The 18,212-nt window shown below is 40.9% G+C and overlaps 1 protein-coding gene across 1 annotated transcript in view; it reads right to left on the minus strand.

Annotated features, from left to right (window-relative positions):
• The window catches only part of mak (male germ cell-associated kinase), a 21,014-nt gene extending 8,970 nt beyond the window's left edge, over window positions 1-12,044 (minus strand). Inside the window, exons 1-7 of the mRNA XM_080417261.1 lie at window positions 11,920-12,044; window positions 9,404-9,458; window positions 8,637-8,758; window positions 6,581-6,663; window positions 6,290-6,422; window positions 4,326-4,497; window positions 1,732-1,899 (exon numbers count right to left, since the gene is read on the minus strand). Of these exons, the coding sequence (XP_080273387.1) occupies window positions 1,732-1,899; window positions 4,326-4,497; window positions 6,290-6,422; window positions 6,581-6,663; window positions 8,637-8,758; window positions 9,404-9,458; window positions 11,920-12,023 (837 nt within the window). The 5' untranslated portion in view covers window positions 12,024-12,044. The remainder of the gene's footprint in view (window positions 1-1,731; window positions 1,900-4,325; window positions 4,498-6,289; window positions 6,423-6,580; window positions 6,664-8,636; window positions 8,759-9,403; window positions 9,459-11,919) is intronic.
• Window positions 12,045-18,212: the final 6,168 nt, after the last annotated feature.

Below are 18,212 nucleotides of genomic sequence, written 5' to 3' on the forward strand. Positions count from 1 at the left end.
ACTCCTCACACACACACACACACACACAGCGCCGCCTCCAACAGCGACCCAGAAAAAACAAGACAACGCACACAAGCCCTTACTGAGGCACACAAACTGATTTAGCTCCGTTCATAAACTATTTACTGCCATTTTGGCTGTTTTTGTTAGTCCGCGAGCGAAAGGGTACAGGACCAGGGGTCCATTTGGTTCCGTGCGGGGACGCTGGAGAGAGCAACCTGGTATAATAATTGTGTCATATCTTGTTTTCTATCGATTACTCATGGAGCCTTGAATTCATGGGTATTTTTTTTTTTTGTCGCATTGTTTTGTCGCCAATAATTTGATGACCGGCAGAGTCTCCATTGAGTCTCCTACCAGAGAATCCGCCGGTCATCAAATTATTGGCTTAGGAATGCGACAAAAACTAAAAAAATCTCCATGAATTCAAGGCTTCATGGGGTGTGTAATTGATAGAAAATAAGTAATTGTTTGGGTGAACTATTCCTTTAACACTGGAGAGAAGAAGATGAGACGAGATCATCGAGAATGTAACTTTTTTCCCTTGCATTCTCCAGTGATTAACCACATGAACCCTAGCATCCCGTAAATAGCCGAACGTTAGGCAAAAATAGCAGATCTACAAGATCTACAAGCCCACAGAGCTCCGATATTTTTCGGCAAAGTCATTTGGTATAGAGGGAAACAAGGAAAGGGCCAAGTATAGATGCCTAGTAGACCCTGGTCATTTAAGAAGGTATGGGGTTTAAGTGGTTAAATGTTCAACACACAAAACCTGCAACCTTTTTCAATCAATATAACCGGAATCAATAACCTGTGTACTCTCACTACTTTATATAATCAACGACTTTAAGCAAAAATATTCCAGTATTCCAAGTATCCAAGTGAAATGTAGGTTCAATTAATTTAAACCCCTGAGAGCGCTGAGGACCTTATAAGAAGAGGATGGAAAAGCAGTCTCACTCCCACTGGAGCAAGGAGTTTCCAAATCAACACCCAACAAAGTGTTTTAAAATGGTCTCACAGGGAATGGGAATTATCTATGATTGTAATATGAGTGATGAACACAAAGGAAGAACTAGAGGATAATGACTCACAGGTCTACACAGATGATCAGGTATGACTTTAACAGCATTTTAAATGATTGGGCTCAGGTGTATGATCTTATAGGACAGGGGACAACGCATAACGAACAACCTTTAGCCTCTGGTGGATTAGGTGATAGGATGAGTTTGCTGAACTGGCACCTGCGTTTGTTCCGGATTCTCTGCGTAAAGATCTCAGCCAACAGAGAGAGATGGAAGTAACGGCAAAACTTTATTTAGCAGGAGCTCTCTATTGCAATCCACACAAAACCTGAGAACTCCCAGGGCCTCACTTCTTATAGTCCATTTTATAGATTTGTTCATTGTAATATTTTGATCATATTATATTAATTATTTCATTCCGATGCACAGGCACCCACACAATAACCCGGCAAATGTCAAATTTGAACACGTTGATCGACGCGTTGCTTAGCGATGTGTTGACAGTGCAATGACCCTGGCAACGGCAGGCAAGCTGATAATGCGGAGCATAGAGCCACATATTCTGCTTGTAGTGTACAGTATAAAAGAGTCCCTCAGCTTCAGATCTCCAGACCAAAATTGTCAGCCACTGGTTTAGCCTACCTGTACAGCCACTGGTTTAGCCTAGTACCTGTACACCTGTACAACTATTGGTTTAGCCTACCTGTACAGCGGTCGGCCGTTTCTTGGGGTCCCACTGTAACATGTCCCTCATAATAGCGATCGCCTCATTGCTGGCATTTGGGATGAGGGTCTTCAGGTGGGTGGGCACACATTGGGGGAAGCGAAAGTTCATGGCTGATGCCAGCTGGTAGCCCTCTGGCCAATCCGTCTGTGAGGAGACACGTTTATAGAGTTTTAATATTTAATATCATTTATTAGGATTAGGATATTACATGGAAGCATTACATTTACATTAGAGTCATTTAGCAGACGCTTTTATCCAAAGCGACTTACAATAAGCGCATTCAACATAGGTAGGCAAGAAAACTACTAATCACCAGAAGCAAGCAACTAAGAGCATACCTAGCGCTAAGGTAAAAAGTGCAATATATCCGAGCTTGCACGTTTATTATTTCGTTTATTATACATCCAACACTTCCAATATTTATATTTTAAACGACCATCCTTTGTTTGACTTTGCATGTCTCTTCAATGAAGGCAAACATTTGATTCTGTGCTGTTTAAGACCCGTGCCTGGCAACCATTCAAGCACCGCACCCTTAACCAAGAATCTAAGCATCACATTTCTACAGCATGTCAGGGCTGCAGAAAAAACGGCCATTTACAACAACAAGCATTCTAGATCTGGATTAGATAACTGTGGGTGGACATAGGTCAATTTAGTTACTCCAGAAGGGCATGTGACATATGCCCCTGTCTAGGCAATGTAAAACGGCGCATTAGAAATATGACACCCCTCCATCTGTAACCCCCCACCTCTGCTAAGCTCCAACGGTTGATTTCCAGCACTACCATAAACGTTGACCTATAAAGAATTCATAGGCCTACATGGGGCTTATCACCTTCTGTGGGGAAATTAATTTTCCATGACCTATGTACAATACACGCATCTGAAATGCATATTTCATGACCGGTGTGGAACGGGACATACCATCAGTGGCCCCGAGGGGCCCAACCTAGCTCCTCGCCCAGTCCTCGCCCAGGATAAACTAAAAGCTTAAGGAACTGGGACTTGATACCGCTCTGCACGCTCAGCGTTAAGAGAGATGGATCATGGTTAAGCCCCAGTAAAAGACCCTGCTCTTGTCCAGAGGCATATGGACTGTGGAGGAGATGAAAGTGTGAAGTCTAACGCTACATGTATCTAGCCCTTCGTATTTCTCCACAGCTGTTTGATTCATGTACACTTAATGCCACAGAGAGGTTGGGAGATACCCGACTAGATTATAGTGAGGTAGAATGGTCTTCTTCATTCTCTTAAAAAGGACCATTTCACCCAGTTCTCCCATTTTCAAATAATTGGTCCTCACGAAAGGCTCATTATAAGATGACACCATTTCTGTCTACTCAGTGTCTCAGAGGGGAGCTGTGGAAACCTGCCAATAACGGTGACATCATTGGAAGGCGGGTTTGGTCATTTCCAAAAAATGTATTAATGCAAGAGCAATGTCTTCTGTTTATATGCTTTAGCATTAACACAAATAAATAAATAAAAAGGTTGAAATCTTGTTTGAAATGACCAAACCTGCCTACCGATGATGTCACTGGTAAGGCAGGTTTCTGAACTGTCTTACAGCCCTCCTCTGAGACAAACCAAATAAGACAGAAATGCTACCATCTTATATAATTGAGCATTAGTAAGGACCAATGAAGAAGTTGAAATTGGGTGAAGCGGTCCTTTAAGGAAATCTATCATTGGTTCAAAACAAGCTTCTTTTCCCTCAGTACTAACATCAACTGCAGCGGTGCCAGGTAGCTCAGCCAGTGCACAACCCTTAATGCTTCTTGGTAAATGGTGCATATGTTACAGGGAAATTAGCATTCCAGGGAAATTGAAAAAGGAGCGCTTGTTTTTACCACCCACTCAGGCAATTCTGTATAACCAACACTAGAGGGCAATGAATGCAAGCGTGTGTGTGTGTGTGTGTGCATGTGTGCGCATGCACACATGCACACGCACACACGCTTGCTAGTAGCACTGGATAGTAACCATAGACTGTAACCCATGAAAAGATCTATTCTCCCCCTATCGGTTCACAACTCGGACGGCGCTGATTCGACTAGCAGACCTTCGGCCGGTCGGCGCGGGCACGCCTCCTCGGCCTCAAGCTCTGCTGAGTCGGCGCGCCTCCGTCATGGACAATAACTATTATCACGTGTGCGTGTGAACGCGTGTTCAGCGTTGCCCTAGCGTAGCTTCCTGGTTGCTATGTGGGGGGGAACAACAAAAGCCAGGTCGGCCTCGCATCAAACCAAAGCCCCGCCTCGCACCTCCTCCTCGCGCCGCCTCGTATCAAAGCCCCGCTTTGCGCCTCCTCCTCCTCCTCGCGCCGCCTCGTATCAAAGCCCCGCCTCGCGCCTCCTCCTCGCGAGCCTTGCGTAAAAAACCCTGTCTCGAAAAGCCCCGCCTCACGCCGAAGCCTGCATGTCTCTCCTATCCTTTTAGCATAAGGTTTGACTGTACTATATACTGTTAACAATCGTGTTAATAAAGTATTCAATCAATCAATCACTCAAACAATGAGTTTGAGTGAACTGACCCATGTTATTTAGTCATGATGGTAAACCTCTTACCCTCTTTACGGTGCCCAGGACTTGGCAGATCTTAAAGATTTCATCGACTTCACTGTTTCCAGGGAAGAGAGGCCTGAGAGTGTAGAGTTCAGCCATGATGCACCCCACGGCCCACAGGTCGATGGGAGAGCTGTAGGAGGAGGATCTGAGAAGAACCTCTGGAGCACGGTACCTGAGGACATGGGACATAGACACACATATCAACAAATGGAATCTCGTGTGCACGCTCACACACACACACATTTACACACAAATACAATACAAAATAAACTAAAAACTATCCCTGGTGAAAATGTCCTAGCTTTATCATGTGTCGACCCCATGGTGTCTCGTAAAAAAACTTTTTTAGTTCGTTTTTTGCCATTATGAATATTGCCTGAGTTATTATTACCTGAAGGTTTTTTGTATTTTGATTTGGTTTATGGCTCTTTGTTTTGTATTTTTGTTTTAATAATTGCTCTGTTTTTCCACCAGTAGCAATTAGGGGCTGGTGTAAGAGCCATTTGACTTGTTTCTAATTTGATGACGTCACCGCAGGGTGGGTCAAGGCCAGGGTTGCCTAGGTACTTAAAGAGGATCTGTAATCAAGCGCAGGTGTCGCCAGTGGCAGAGGCAAACAGCTTTTGACTGTGTTCAGAGGAGCTGGTGGACTGTATCCTCCTGTGCGTTTTAAGTTTATTTATTTATGTCTGTATTCAGTGTATTGTATGCTAAAAGTGATTGGCACTATAGCTATAATAGAGAATAAAGCGTTTATTTATGAACTCACGGACAAGTTTTGGACCTCAGTTATTCTAGCACACGTCAGAACTCCCTCAGCAACCAGTAGCACCTAAGTATAGGACGTGGGCGCTACAATATCCTTAGTTTAGGCACAAGTCTCAAGTCCAGTTCTGAGCCTAAATGTAAAATATCAAGTCAATGACCAGTACCTTAATACCAAATGTCTTACTGCTATAGAAAACCTCTTTTGTTGCCCAAATGAAAATTATATTTTCACAGTTAAGAACAGTTAGGAAGAAAACATTTTCAAGTAATCAAATGCAAACGCAAGTCAGGTCGCTATAGTAAAACACAAGTCAAGTAATTATCTCAAGTAAGTCTCAAGTACAGTAAGTCAAATTGTGACTTGGTTCAGACTCCAGTCCAAACCATGTGACTTGACCATCCTGGTTTGGCCTCCTAACATGTAGGGTTAGTTACATTAGCCGCGGTTTGGAACCTTTAGCCGCTTCAACTTGGATTACAATGGTTGAAATGAGTGGCGTGGAATTTGGGCAGGTTGCCACTCGGGCAAATCATTCCTCTACGTCTGGAACGTACTATTTTACACCATTGCATCACATTGTGCATTAGGTCATTCATGGCACATCACATTGAATGACAAGGGTCATTCAACATTTAGTGGCTGCATAGGGTTACGTTTTGTTATTAGTTTGCTGTGCAACAACTGCATGTCACTTCCAGATAACAGTGACGCCAGTGGTGGAAAGTAACTAAGTACATTTACTTAAGTACTGTACTTAAGTACAATTTTGAGGTATTTGTACTTGAGTATTTCCAATTTCAAATACTTTTACTCCACTACATCTCAGAGGCAAATATTGTACTTTTACTCCACTACAATGATTTGAAAACTTTAGTTACTAGTTACCTTTCAGATAAAAATTATGATATTATGAAACTTAACCACTTTAGCCCTATTTTATACATAGGCTATTTGAAAATAGCCGATCTACAAGCTGACAACGCGATGCGATGCGTTGTGAGCTTGTAGATCTGCTCTTTTCAAATATTGCAGTACTTTTACTTTTGGTACTTTAAGTACATTTTGATGCCTGGACTCTGGATTCTGGACTTTTACTTGTAACAGAGTATTTCTATATTGCAGTATTGGTACTTTTATTTAAGTAAAGAATTTGAGTACTTTTTCCACCACTGAGTGACGCCATGAGCACACTTACCATCGAGTTGACACATAGTCTGTGTATGGAGGTCTGGAGCGGATCTCCCTGGCTAGGCCAAAGTCTGCTATCTTGATCAACTCTGGACCCATGCACAGCAGGTTCTCTGGTTTCATATCCCGGTGGAAGAAGCCTGCAAGAGTGGCGTTAATATATTACAAATTATATGTGTGAAGAAATTATATTTACAATATATTTTTACACACACACACACACACACACACACACACACACACGGTTGGAAGTCTAGTTAGTCTAGTGCGTGTACGTACGAATGACAGAACATCTTACCATGCTTGTGTACAAAAACCAAACCAGAGATAATTTGAAACATGATGTTCCTAATTTCATTCTCTGGGAACAGCTTATTCTCCCTGACAGGCAGCAGACAGAATGACACATGAGAGAAGAAAACACACACACACGCACACACACGCGCACACACGCGCACACACACACGCACACGCGTGCACACACGCACACAGGGAAGGAGAGAAAACAGAAACCAAAGAAGAGAGAAACCGAAGGAAAGGAAAGTTAAGAAACCAGATCCAAAAGGAGCACAGGTATCCCGACTGGAAATGTGGAACCATTACAGGACAGTGACTAGTACAGTTTGCGCGCGCGTGCGTGTGTGTGTGTGTGTGTGTGTATACTATGCACGAGTGCACATAGTATGTACCACCTCTATTGTTCTTTCTTTTCTATGCATTTTCATGTTCCACCCCAAAATTACAGAAATTAAATCTGTCAATTGTGTTTTCAGTCAAAGCCTGAATGAGTGTGAGGGTTCCACATGTCCAGTTTTAGTTCATAGAGTTAGTGACAGACAGTGTTTGGAATGAGATAGTTACAGAGGGTTCACAAACTACAAGACTGATCCTCCGTTTGGACATGCCAAAATATATTTTGGAATGTGGTTTGCACATCGGAGCTTAAAACATATGGTCTTCGTTTTGACCTGTGATAATAATTCAGGAAATCTTGTAGTATATGCATCCACTCTCATGCGAACACAATGCGTCGAGCAGGCGGTACACCTACCATGTTTATGAATAAATGACAGCCCTTGTAAAATCTGAAATAGCATGTTTCTTAGCACTGATTCGGGGAACAATTTGTTCCTGCAAAATATAAAATTGATAAATTACGTATGAGCCTGTCCTCGTTCATGGTTTACACGTCTTCAATTAAACTAAGTATTACATCATCTCTAAAATGAATTTACTGCATAAATGTGCTAACGAAGTACAGCATGCATAAAAAACATCCATACAAATAACCCCCCGGGCAATGGCTGCCTGGTTTGACATAGTCCTCCTATACTTTCTCATTTATCGGTATCACTGTTAAAACTCTTTTTCAAGGTTGTGAAGAAAGAAAATACCATGTCATTCTTTTTTGTACATTAACTATTTAAATATTAAAGGTAGGGTAAGTGATTTTCATTGTTTAAAAGAAGTGTTAAATAGCTCTATATTCTGATAGTACTCATTGCTAGAGTGTTTGTTCAGTAAAAGGAGTCTCCTTTTCTCTCCAGCTCTTTATAAAACAGAAAATGCATTTTTGTTTTAGTTTCATTTCCAATTTTATCCAATCAGGATAGAGAACTCAATCAGGATATAGATTAAACAAGTGAAATTGGAACTGGAACACTATAATAATGAAGCTTAAAAATGGGTACTTTCTCCTGATTGGCTGAGATTTTGACACCTACCGAAAAATTGATTTTCTGTTTATTAAAGAGCTGGAGAGACGGGGAGACGACCTGTTACTGAACAAACACTCTATAGCAATGATTACTATCAGAATATAGTGCTTTAACCTTTTAACAAAATAATTTTTGTTTTAACCAAAAAAATATCACTTACCCTACCTTTAATGTTATATCATCACTTAAATCTTTGCTTTGCCAATTATTTTGGGGCCCACTAGCAGTACCCTGACGGCCCACAGGCTGAGAATCGGTGCCATTGGGCAAACCCAGTTGTGTATAATGGCGAGACCAGCAGGGCTTCCCCGAGAGAAGCTGTTAGACCTGGTGGCAGCTGCCCAATATGACGGCCCTGAGAGGCCAATGTATGGCAGAATGGTTTAAGTCTTGTACAAAATATGATGGTACTGTAATAGGAAGGGGATACTTTTATTTGTTGTTCCAATGTCTGGGCCAGGTAGTGGGATAATATACCCGGGTGGCTCATAAGTTCACTGGGGAAAACCCTGGCTGGACGTCGACGCTTGGACAGTTTATACTTTGGGAAATGATAGGAAATGATGTCAAACCAGTGTTTATACGCCATTATCCAAGCGTGCACTGTACTGTAGGAATTGTCTTTTTTCTTTGTACCTGTCTTTCATGAGCTGGTAGAGGTTCTCCTTCATGTACTCAAATACAAAGTAGAGGTGATCGTTCTCCCTGATCACCTCTTTCAGTTTCACTACGTTGGCATGGTTCAGCTTCTTCAGTGACTGGTGAAACGGACAAGACCGACAGCGCCATGAGCAACACTACTGTATATGTGCACAAGCAAGGGTCCATTATGTATTATTATTACAACACACATCATTGTTTAAAATCGTCTGCCTCGCTGTCGGAAAGGGTGGAAACCTTGAATGTCCAAAACCGTTATACTTTTCAGGAAATGGAAAAATGAAACGATGAATCCAATGTAGTTATGATTTAGTCACATGAAGCTCTTTCCCTAATACTTTTCATAGGTTAAATATCTAGGGAACCCACAGATAGACTTAAACCACTTTCAACCTGGTGTACCTATTTTGGGCATCGCTGTCGGATAGAAACCTTGTACAAGAGCTTGTGACTAATCAATAACTATTATTTATCCTCTGGAACAGGTACTTCATTACTTTTCTTGAAAGGTAACGGTTTCCACCGGCCAGAGTCAATAATTATTCTTACAGTAAATATCTAACTGCACAAACCTTAAGCCTTGGCTTAAGGTTAGCCACTGATGAGCATGAGTGCCCAAGGAGCTGAATCAGCACTGTTGCTTTAATCCCATATAAACACCTCATCAGTCTGTTGCTGCAGGCCATATATACACACCCACCTAGGCCATATAAAACTCTTCCAATACATCAAACTGGCCTTACCTTCACTTCTCTCAAGTTCATGCACTCGTCCCATGAATAAAACTTCCTCTTCATCCTGTGGAAGACAAAGTAGACGGTGAGAAATACATCAAACACACACAAATTAAATACACATAGATAGAGTTTACAGGTTGTGGGTACATCCCGCCCCACCCAATAATGCCGTGCTGCCGAATTTCTTTGTGTCCCCATGAATAATTCACTGTGTGAGACATCTCTAATTTCGTCTTATTTTGTTCCACGAGGGAAAGCCCATGGACGGGGGTCCACCTGTAATACGATGATGACGACTAGTGACTACAGCTATCTTAATATATTTATTATGGTGGAACCACAAAATAAAACAGAAATATCATATTGTATGTAAACTAAAAGTGGTACGCTTTCAATACTAACATGCTGCCTGCGACTTCGGGGTTGAAATATCCATTTAATTACACTTAGCGTTGTCCTGTACGTGAAAAACACCAACCACCTGCTGAATGGTCGCACCCCTGAGCGACCTAATCCACCTTGAGCTCCTGCCGGGAATTATGTAAGTGTTACAGAACACTCAGGTATTGTTTTCCTCCTCTCTGGGCACCTGCCAACTAAGGCTGTCCCGTCCACACGACCCGTAACCTAACCCAGCCCTGTACTTTCACTGCCTTTCACCGTCTCCACACGTGTTGTATTGCCTAGTAACCAAGCTTAGCATCTCCACCGGCACCTCATCCATTATTGAGCCCAGTCACCATGCTATCGAAACAAAGGCTTGTAAGCTAGTTTGTTTGCCCAGTTGGTGAGGGCAAAATGAAGTATGCTTACTGAGTTAAAAACATATTCAACCCCATGAACCCTAGCGTCCCTATTCTGGGCATGTCACAAGAGGCGACCATTGGGTGAAAATAGGTAAACATTGGTCGAAAATAGCCAAAACGCGACACACTGGGACCGGCATTTCTTTGCCTATTTTCGCCGAAAGATATTTGGCGTAGAGGGGAAAAAAGGAGAGGTCCAAGTATAGATCCTTGGGCGATCCCGGTCAATGAGGTATATCGTGTTTAAGTGGGCTTCAGGTTGCTGCCCGCACCCATGTACAACACACTGATGCTGGCCAACAAGGCAACCAAAGGCATGGCACTCTCATACCTTCAAGATTGTTCCAACCTTACAACCCTTTCCGCTCACTTAGATCAGTTAAGACAATGTGATTTAGATAGCATGTTGTTTACTTTAGACAGATGCTAGGTTCATTGTTTACCTGGTATCCAAGTTTCTTCGAGGCACTACCTTGTTCTCTCTGCACTCACACTATTTATGTGACTCATTTATTTACCTTGTTTATTGACCACAGCTCATGCTTACTCAGCTTAATCGCACTTGTAAGAACGTCTGCTAAATGCCTAAATTGTTAAGTTGTCATTTGTTTGACACTCAAAGTATAACACAGGTCAGAGTATGACTATGACATAAATTGTAACATATTCCATATTTTTCTGTTTTGCCCAGTGTAGGGTACACATGCCTCCTCCAAAACACATAGAAACAACAATCGCTTATTTTCACCTGACAGCGCAGACTTTCTTCAGGAAAGCGTATTGCAAGGTTCATGCTATCTTCTCCAGTTCCTCTCCCAGTTCCTAAGAGTTACACAATCTCCTGCCACCTTCCCACCTCTGTCTGAACTCTGCTAATTGTATTTGTTGGAGCGCTCGGGATTGAACTCAGGTCTCTGCTGTGGTGGACGTGCGTTTTACCTCTACGCCATCGGACACCATCTAGTCATTTGGCTATGTCTGTCCATCCGTCTGTCCGTCCACCACTTTACCAGTTATCTTGAAAACTATCTGAACCCTATTGATTTTGGTGACTCTAGTGCTTAGGCCAAATGTCAACTTTGCACACAAAATAGAACAATACAGACAGTAATAATCTAATTCAGGATGAACCCTACTGATTTCAATGACCCTGTGGCTTTCCTTTGGCCGCTCCATGAGTTATTATACATTTCTGCCACTAATAGTCATTAAAAATGCTTTGCATGTTTAGTCCAACTAGTGAGGCCATGGCTCTAAGGGTTGCAATGTCAGTCAGTTGGTTTGATTGCAGGGTTTTTTGTTGGTAATATAATTATTACGCCATTTTCAAGCATATTGTTGCTGTCGGGCAGGAACCTTGTATCTTCAAATTTCATCTTTGTATGTTTTTCATTAATTAACTAATTAATATGAGAGTGTCGCATAAAAGTAGTGAAAATATTGTAGCTATTTTTGAAAAGGTTTGATAATATTTTGTAATTTTTTGTTGATTTTCACGTATAATAACATGCCTAAAATAAGAACACCAGGTTGAAAGTGGTTAACTCTATCTGTGTTTTATAAATATAAAAAGAAAATGTAAGTATTAACAAGAGATTGTGACTAAATAACTCAATTGGATCCATTGTTATTCTTTTTTCCATTTCAACAGTTTTGGACGAACACGTTTTCCACATCAGCAACATGATCACAGTGGATAAGAGAGAATCTCCTCACCTCTTGATTGCCACCAGCTCTCCGGACTCGTTGCTTCTCCCCATCACCACACTGCCGTAGGTGCCATCACCCAATTGCCTCAGTGTAGTGTAACGGTTCATCATGTCTCAGACTGGACTCCTTGTGTAAGAAATGTGTCGTTTAAAGAACCCATTGATGGGTTGGTCACTTCCAGACCTGGGCTTGTAATTCTTAAGACCAACTGTCTTCTTTGTTGAAGGAGTGTTCTGTTTTGATGCAAAAAAAGTGCTTGTTTGTCCCCTCCTAGGAGAGGAGGTTTAAGAATGGCGATCGACGTGATGTTGATATTGATGTTCCTGAAGCTATCGATACAATTGATCCATTGCTCTTTCCAAGTTGGATCCAAATACAGCAGATCCAGCCAACCGTTGTTGATACGGCGTCTCACTGTCTTCTCAAGCCGTCACTGAAACAGAAACACGATCAGACGGCAGACACATGGAGAAAACGTCAAAACATGATACACAAAAAACTTCACAAGAGATCAAAGGCCCTACTCACTGCTGAAAACCACCAAGTGTTATAGGTTTTTGATGGCGAAGAGAGCAAGTGTTCGGTTTTACCTGTGTGCAGTGAGGAGGATTAGGTGTGTGCGCTCGAGACACTATAGCCAGAGCCTGACATGGCTGCCCCAAGGGAGATGACAAGACAAGACCGAGCAGATTAGGCCCACTGGGATGTAAATAGGATGTGACCTCACATCACACTTCCTCCCACGTACACACCTTGCTGCTGGGCCAACAGGATTTGACTGAAGCCATGGGCCATGCTAATCAGACTGTTGTGTACTGTAGTCAGTGGTGGAAAAAGTACTCACATTTTTTATTTAAGTAAAAGTATCAATACTGCAATGTAGAGATACTCTGTTACAAGTAAAAGTTTGGAATTGAAAATTTACTTGAGTCAATAAAGTACAAAAATATTATCAAAATTTACTTAAAGTACCAAAGTAGAAGTACTCATTATGCAGAATGTCCTATTTCAAGTTTTCAAATGTATAAAAGTATTTTGATAATAGCAGATCTATAAGCTCACAATCGCGACGCATTGTGGGCTTGTAGATCGGCTATTTTCAATAGGCCGAAATGTATACAGAGCTGAAGTAGTTAATGTATGTTTTGTAATAATAATAAAAATCTACAAAGTAACTAGTAACTAAAGTTTTAAAACAAATGTAGTGGAGTAAATGTATAATATTTGGATCTGAGATGTAGTGGAGTAGAAGTAAAAGTTTTGGAAATTGGATATACTCAAGTAAAGTACAAATACCTAAACATTTTACTTAAGTACAGTACTTAAGTAAATGTACTTAGTTACTTTCCACCACTGCTAGTATGTACAGTGTTTGTACTAGACTAGAATTCTTAAATGGCTTTGTGTTCTTTCAAAAAGACAGACGGTCAATGGGGTTGCCTGTCCTTTAAAGTCGGCTATTAAATGGTTTATTTGCAAATGAGAGACCACGGATAAAGCTTGACAGCTGAGCTGCAGCAGTGCCAGAAAGGCCGACCGACATCATATTGAAAAACAACTTGCATTGCATTGCTTTTTTAAAACAACACAATTACAATACCAATATATGTGTTATAAACAGTTTCCCCACATATATTCTCGGTTGGGGGAGAAGGAAAGAAAATAGGAAAAGAAAGAAAGAAAAAATGCTGACGTATTGCGGCCAAGTGGCCTTTGTCAGGGCAGCGCAGGAGGCCTTTTTTATTTATTTCTTTAACTACTTTTCTTTCCTTCTCCCCCAACCAAGAGCCTTGGACGTGTCAAGAAGACCATCAGTTAAAGGAGAATACCGGACAAATTAAGTGTTGCCTTTGATGTCTCGTTACTTACCGACCGACGTGAAAAGTGGCGTTCTGGCAACACGAGTTGCCAGGTTCTGGAAAGAAACAAGCATCCAGTGTTAAATCGTTCGCCATTAACGGTGGCCTCGCAGGACATTTCAACGCACGTTTGACTATCATGAGACTCCACAAAGACGAGCAGAAGAGAGAAAAACAACTTTGCCTCGGTTACAATAGACGAATCTCCCTGACCCACGCGCTCCCATTCTGACAACGGAGGGGGTTTAAAAAATGACGACACGGGAATCTATGGAAAAAAAGAACGCCACTTTTCACGTCGGTCGGTAAGTAACGAGACATCAAAGGCAACACTTAATTTGTCCGGTATTCTCCTTTAAGTGGCCTTTGGCATCGTTTTTCCCTTTCCAAGAGCACATCAGCCTCAGCTACTCAAACAAACAAACACACGACAGACAGGGGCCAGCATAGCACATTCAAAACAAATTAGTTAAACATAATCAAACACATTAATGCTCACAGAGCATTTTAATGTGTATAAACACAACACTAATACATTTGTATATTGTACCTGTATGTCAAGAAAGTTAATGTGTGTTATTTGCCTATATTGTGTGAATAGCACATGAAACAAGGAAATAAACTTGAGCTGTACCCCTTTATCTAAAATGGGGGATTATTTTTCAACGTCAACATGTTCATGGATGTAATAAGTCTTAAAAATTGCTAAAATGCAGGGGGTTGTTCTAAATGTAATATATGAAACAGAACTAATTGTGTTTCATGTTTCGTTTTTTAGAGGAAAAATGACTAATGATTTGCATGCGAAATCCCTTTCTAACTTTTTGATTCCAAGTAACTTCCCTTCTTTGCACAAGGCGTTGGTGGTATAGTGGTGAGCATAGCTGCCTTCCAAGCAGTTGACCCGGGTTCGATTCCCGGCCAACGCAGATTTTGTGCGATCACGCTGGAAACATGTTTAACTCGTTAAATTGTACATGCCGAGTTACAGACCTGTAAATGTCAATTTGGTTCTAATCAATAATTTAGCTGGCGACCCTCTGGCTGGAACCCACTCACGGACCCCTTGGGACATCCCACTTTCAGAACCACTGTTGTTCACATGACGCTCGTCTGTCACAAGCGCCATGGAACTACTTGTTCCTCGTTTTTGATTTTTTTTTCATTTACAACTCTCACATGTACATAAACGTTCAAATTTCAAATATAAAGTGCTTACCCCCCGAGCCACGGATGTAACAAGTTGAGCCGCAAAAGGTTTAAGTACCTGTATGTTCCGTATTGTTCAATAAAAAGCTTTTTAATCCGATCGCCGGCCATTTTCCCCGAATTTTCTCCGATGCTTTCAACTAAGCGACACTACTGGTTGAGAGGTGTATTGCACTCTGATACATTACCCTAAAATAATAATAATAATAGAAAATGGCCGTCGATCGGATTTAAATGCTTTTTATTGAACAATACGGCAGATACAGGTACTCAGACCTTTTGCGGCTCAACTTGTTATATCAGTGGCATGGGGGTCAGCACTTTATATTTGAAATCTGAACGTGTATGTACATGTGAGAGTTGTAAATGTAAAAAAAATGAAAACCAGGAGCAAGTGGGTTCATGACTGTCATGGTATGACAGTCATATGTTTCAGGGCTAATGTAGGCTAGGCTACGCTACGGTCTGGAGGGGAACAGATTGCTGGTCTGCACTTTGACATTATTACCAATCTGTTGTGGTGGGATTTAAAGGGGCTTAAACCAACGTGCATCGGGTTTAGGGTTAGGCCACATGTCATTAAGAAGCTACTCAAGGACAAGGTCATTTAAGCTAAAAAGAAAAACAAACGTGTCCACGACAAGGAAAGAAGTAACTTAGCAGTTTTCAAATAAAGACTAATTGTATAAGTTGTTGTAGTTGTAGGCTATGTATCCGATAGCCTTGGATCAAACTATCATAGATGTAGCCTATTTTATCGAGTCTGACTTTTACTTTCAAATCTCAAAAGCGATCAAATACATAGTCTTGATCCAAGGCTATGCATCCGTTAATGTCATTAAATTAATTATCACAACAAAGCACACAAAGTGATGGTTCAGAAAGCGAGTGGATATAGTGGATCCACTTGTGGATCACCTGTCTAAAGCTTAAAAACATTAATTGAATTCATTTTAACTTTTACTGGAGTATTTCAAATTTTCAATAATTTTTACATCTACTCCACTACATCTCAGAGCAGAGGCAAATATTGTACTTTTAGTCCACAACAATTATTTGAAAACTTCACAGTCACTATAGTGCTTTGTAGATTTTGATTATTATTACAAAAAAACATTCATTACCCACTTCAGGCCATATGATAAATAGCAGATCTACAAGCTCACAATACGTCGCGATGAGATGCATTGTGAGCTTGTAGATCTGCTATTTTCAAAAGATTTTTAATACATTTTATAGTTTGAAAACTTGTGAAATGGGTCATGCATAATGAGTACTTTCTACGTTTGGTTAAGTAGATTTTATACCAATACTTTTGTACTTTTACTCAAGTAAATTTTGAATTCCGGCCATTCACTTGTAACAGAGTATGTCTACGTTGCAGTATTGATACTTTTACTTAAGTAAAACAAATTGAGTACTTTTTCCACCACTGATCATTTCATTTTCCTCAACTTACCACTTTGGGGTGTTGTTCTTTTCTCTCCTCAGACCGTTGTCTGGTTGTGGAGATAAGCAGGGTTTCTGGAGATAACATAGTTGGAGTCTTGATGATCTGTTTCATTTAGGTGTGTGTGTCTGTTTAGTCTGTCTGTGGGTGCGTAGGCTACCTACTCTCCTTAGCAACGGACACACATACGATTCAGCTGCCAGACGACCATGTGAAAGCGTGATGCATTATGGGAATTGTAGTGCTACGGACAGGCGCTGCTCAACTCGGTGTGCAATTCTACGGCATTACCACTAGATGGAGCTACAGCGTTATTGATTGATGTACTTTATTTAGTAAGACATGAGAACAGCAGTACATGGAAGTCTATTCAGGTTCAGCAAGAAGCCTGTAGTCTCACGCCCTCAAGGAGACTTCACAGACAAGGATGTCTACACCAAAAAAGTGGAGGCAAATTCAGGAAAGATTACGCAATGTGGAAATGAAGACTATGGACCGAGGTTGTGCAAAGACTTTTTGTAGACTAGTCATAGTTCTGCTTCTACCTACAGAGGACTCATATTCCGAACCCGCAGTGTAAAAAATAAGATGGTGACCTCATAAAGGTCAAGCGGGGAGTGTCTTGTCTTATAATGTGATTTTTATTGTTTGCCGTTATGTTGCTTAGAATGGCTTTATTTTGAAAGACAACAGTACCCTTATATTGAAAGGCCCTGTTGACAAGAAGAGGCCACTGTGACTTTAGGTCCTCTTGATGAGAAGAGGTCTGTTAGTTAAGGCAGGTGTGTGAGTTTAGCTAATTGCACTGGATACAGAACAGCTGTGTGAGCCAGCAAACAGCATTTTTATGTCAGTAGCAGCAGAGAGTGCATGCTCTCCATTGCTGTGTCCAATTCGGATGTTTTTCATCTTACCTTCAACATACCTTCCCCATGAGGCAATGCTGTAAGTTAGAGTTCATGTGGAAGCTATAATTTCATGTTGTTGTGGTAATTTCATGTATGCTTAACTAAGACAATAAGTTAATGTTAAAAATGGCAGTTAATGGTTATTTTGTATTAAAAAATGATTGTATTTACAAGCCACTGTAAATAGAACAGGACAACATCTCATGATACATTGTATGTTACTTTTGTTTCCAGTTTTTACTCCATGACCTGTAATGATGAGGAATCTTCAGTAAAAAGAACAAGTCCAACGTCACAATTCTGTCATTATTGTTATGGGAAGTGGAGTTTAGCTCGCTGTTGAGCTGAAGTTCAGCATACACTTTGGCAGGAACAGCACAGTTGCTTTGTAAATTATTTGTGCAGTTTTAAAATCCACCAAATCGAAAAGAAAAATAGAGCTCACCGAAAAGAAAGAAATAGAAATAAATAAAAAGGCTGTGAGGAAAAGGCCTACATAGACAGAAGTGTTTCCACCGAGCCAATCATATGAATTAATACAGTCACCATGTCACAACTAGCAATCTTCAACAACAACAACCACAACCACAACAACAACACAACAGACACACTATAGATCCACATCATTCTTCAACAAGGCTCTGCCTCCTTTTTGATTGATTGAATACTTTATTTAGAAAAGACATGGTAACAGTACATGGAAGTACAATTCACAATACAAGGTCCTCTAAACTAGATCGCTCATAAAAGCACAATGGCTTATTTCCTGATGTTAGATTTCTGCTGAACCTATGACACCATAAAAGTAAATCTATCGTAAGGTACTTGGTTCAGATGGTTCTATAGAGTGAGAGGAAAATCCCTTGAAATAAT

This window comes from Gymnoscopelus braueri (assembly GCF_963280865.1).
Source record: "Gymnoscopelus braueri genome assembly, chromosome: 21".
In the NCBI taxonomy this organism is placed as follows: domain Eukaryota; kingdom Metazoa; phylum Chordata; class Actinopteri; order Myctophiformes; family Myctophidae; genus Gymnoscopelus; species Gymnoscopelus braueri.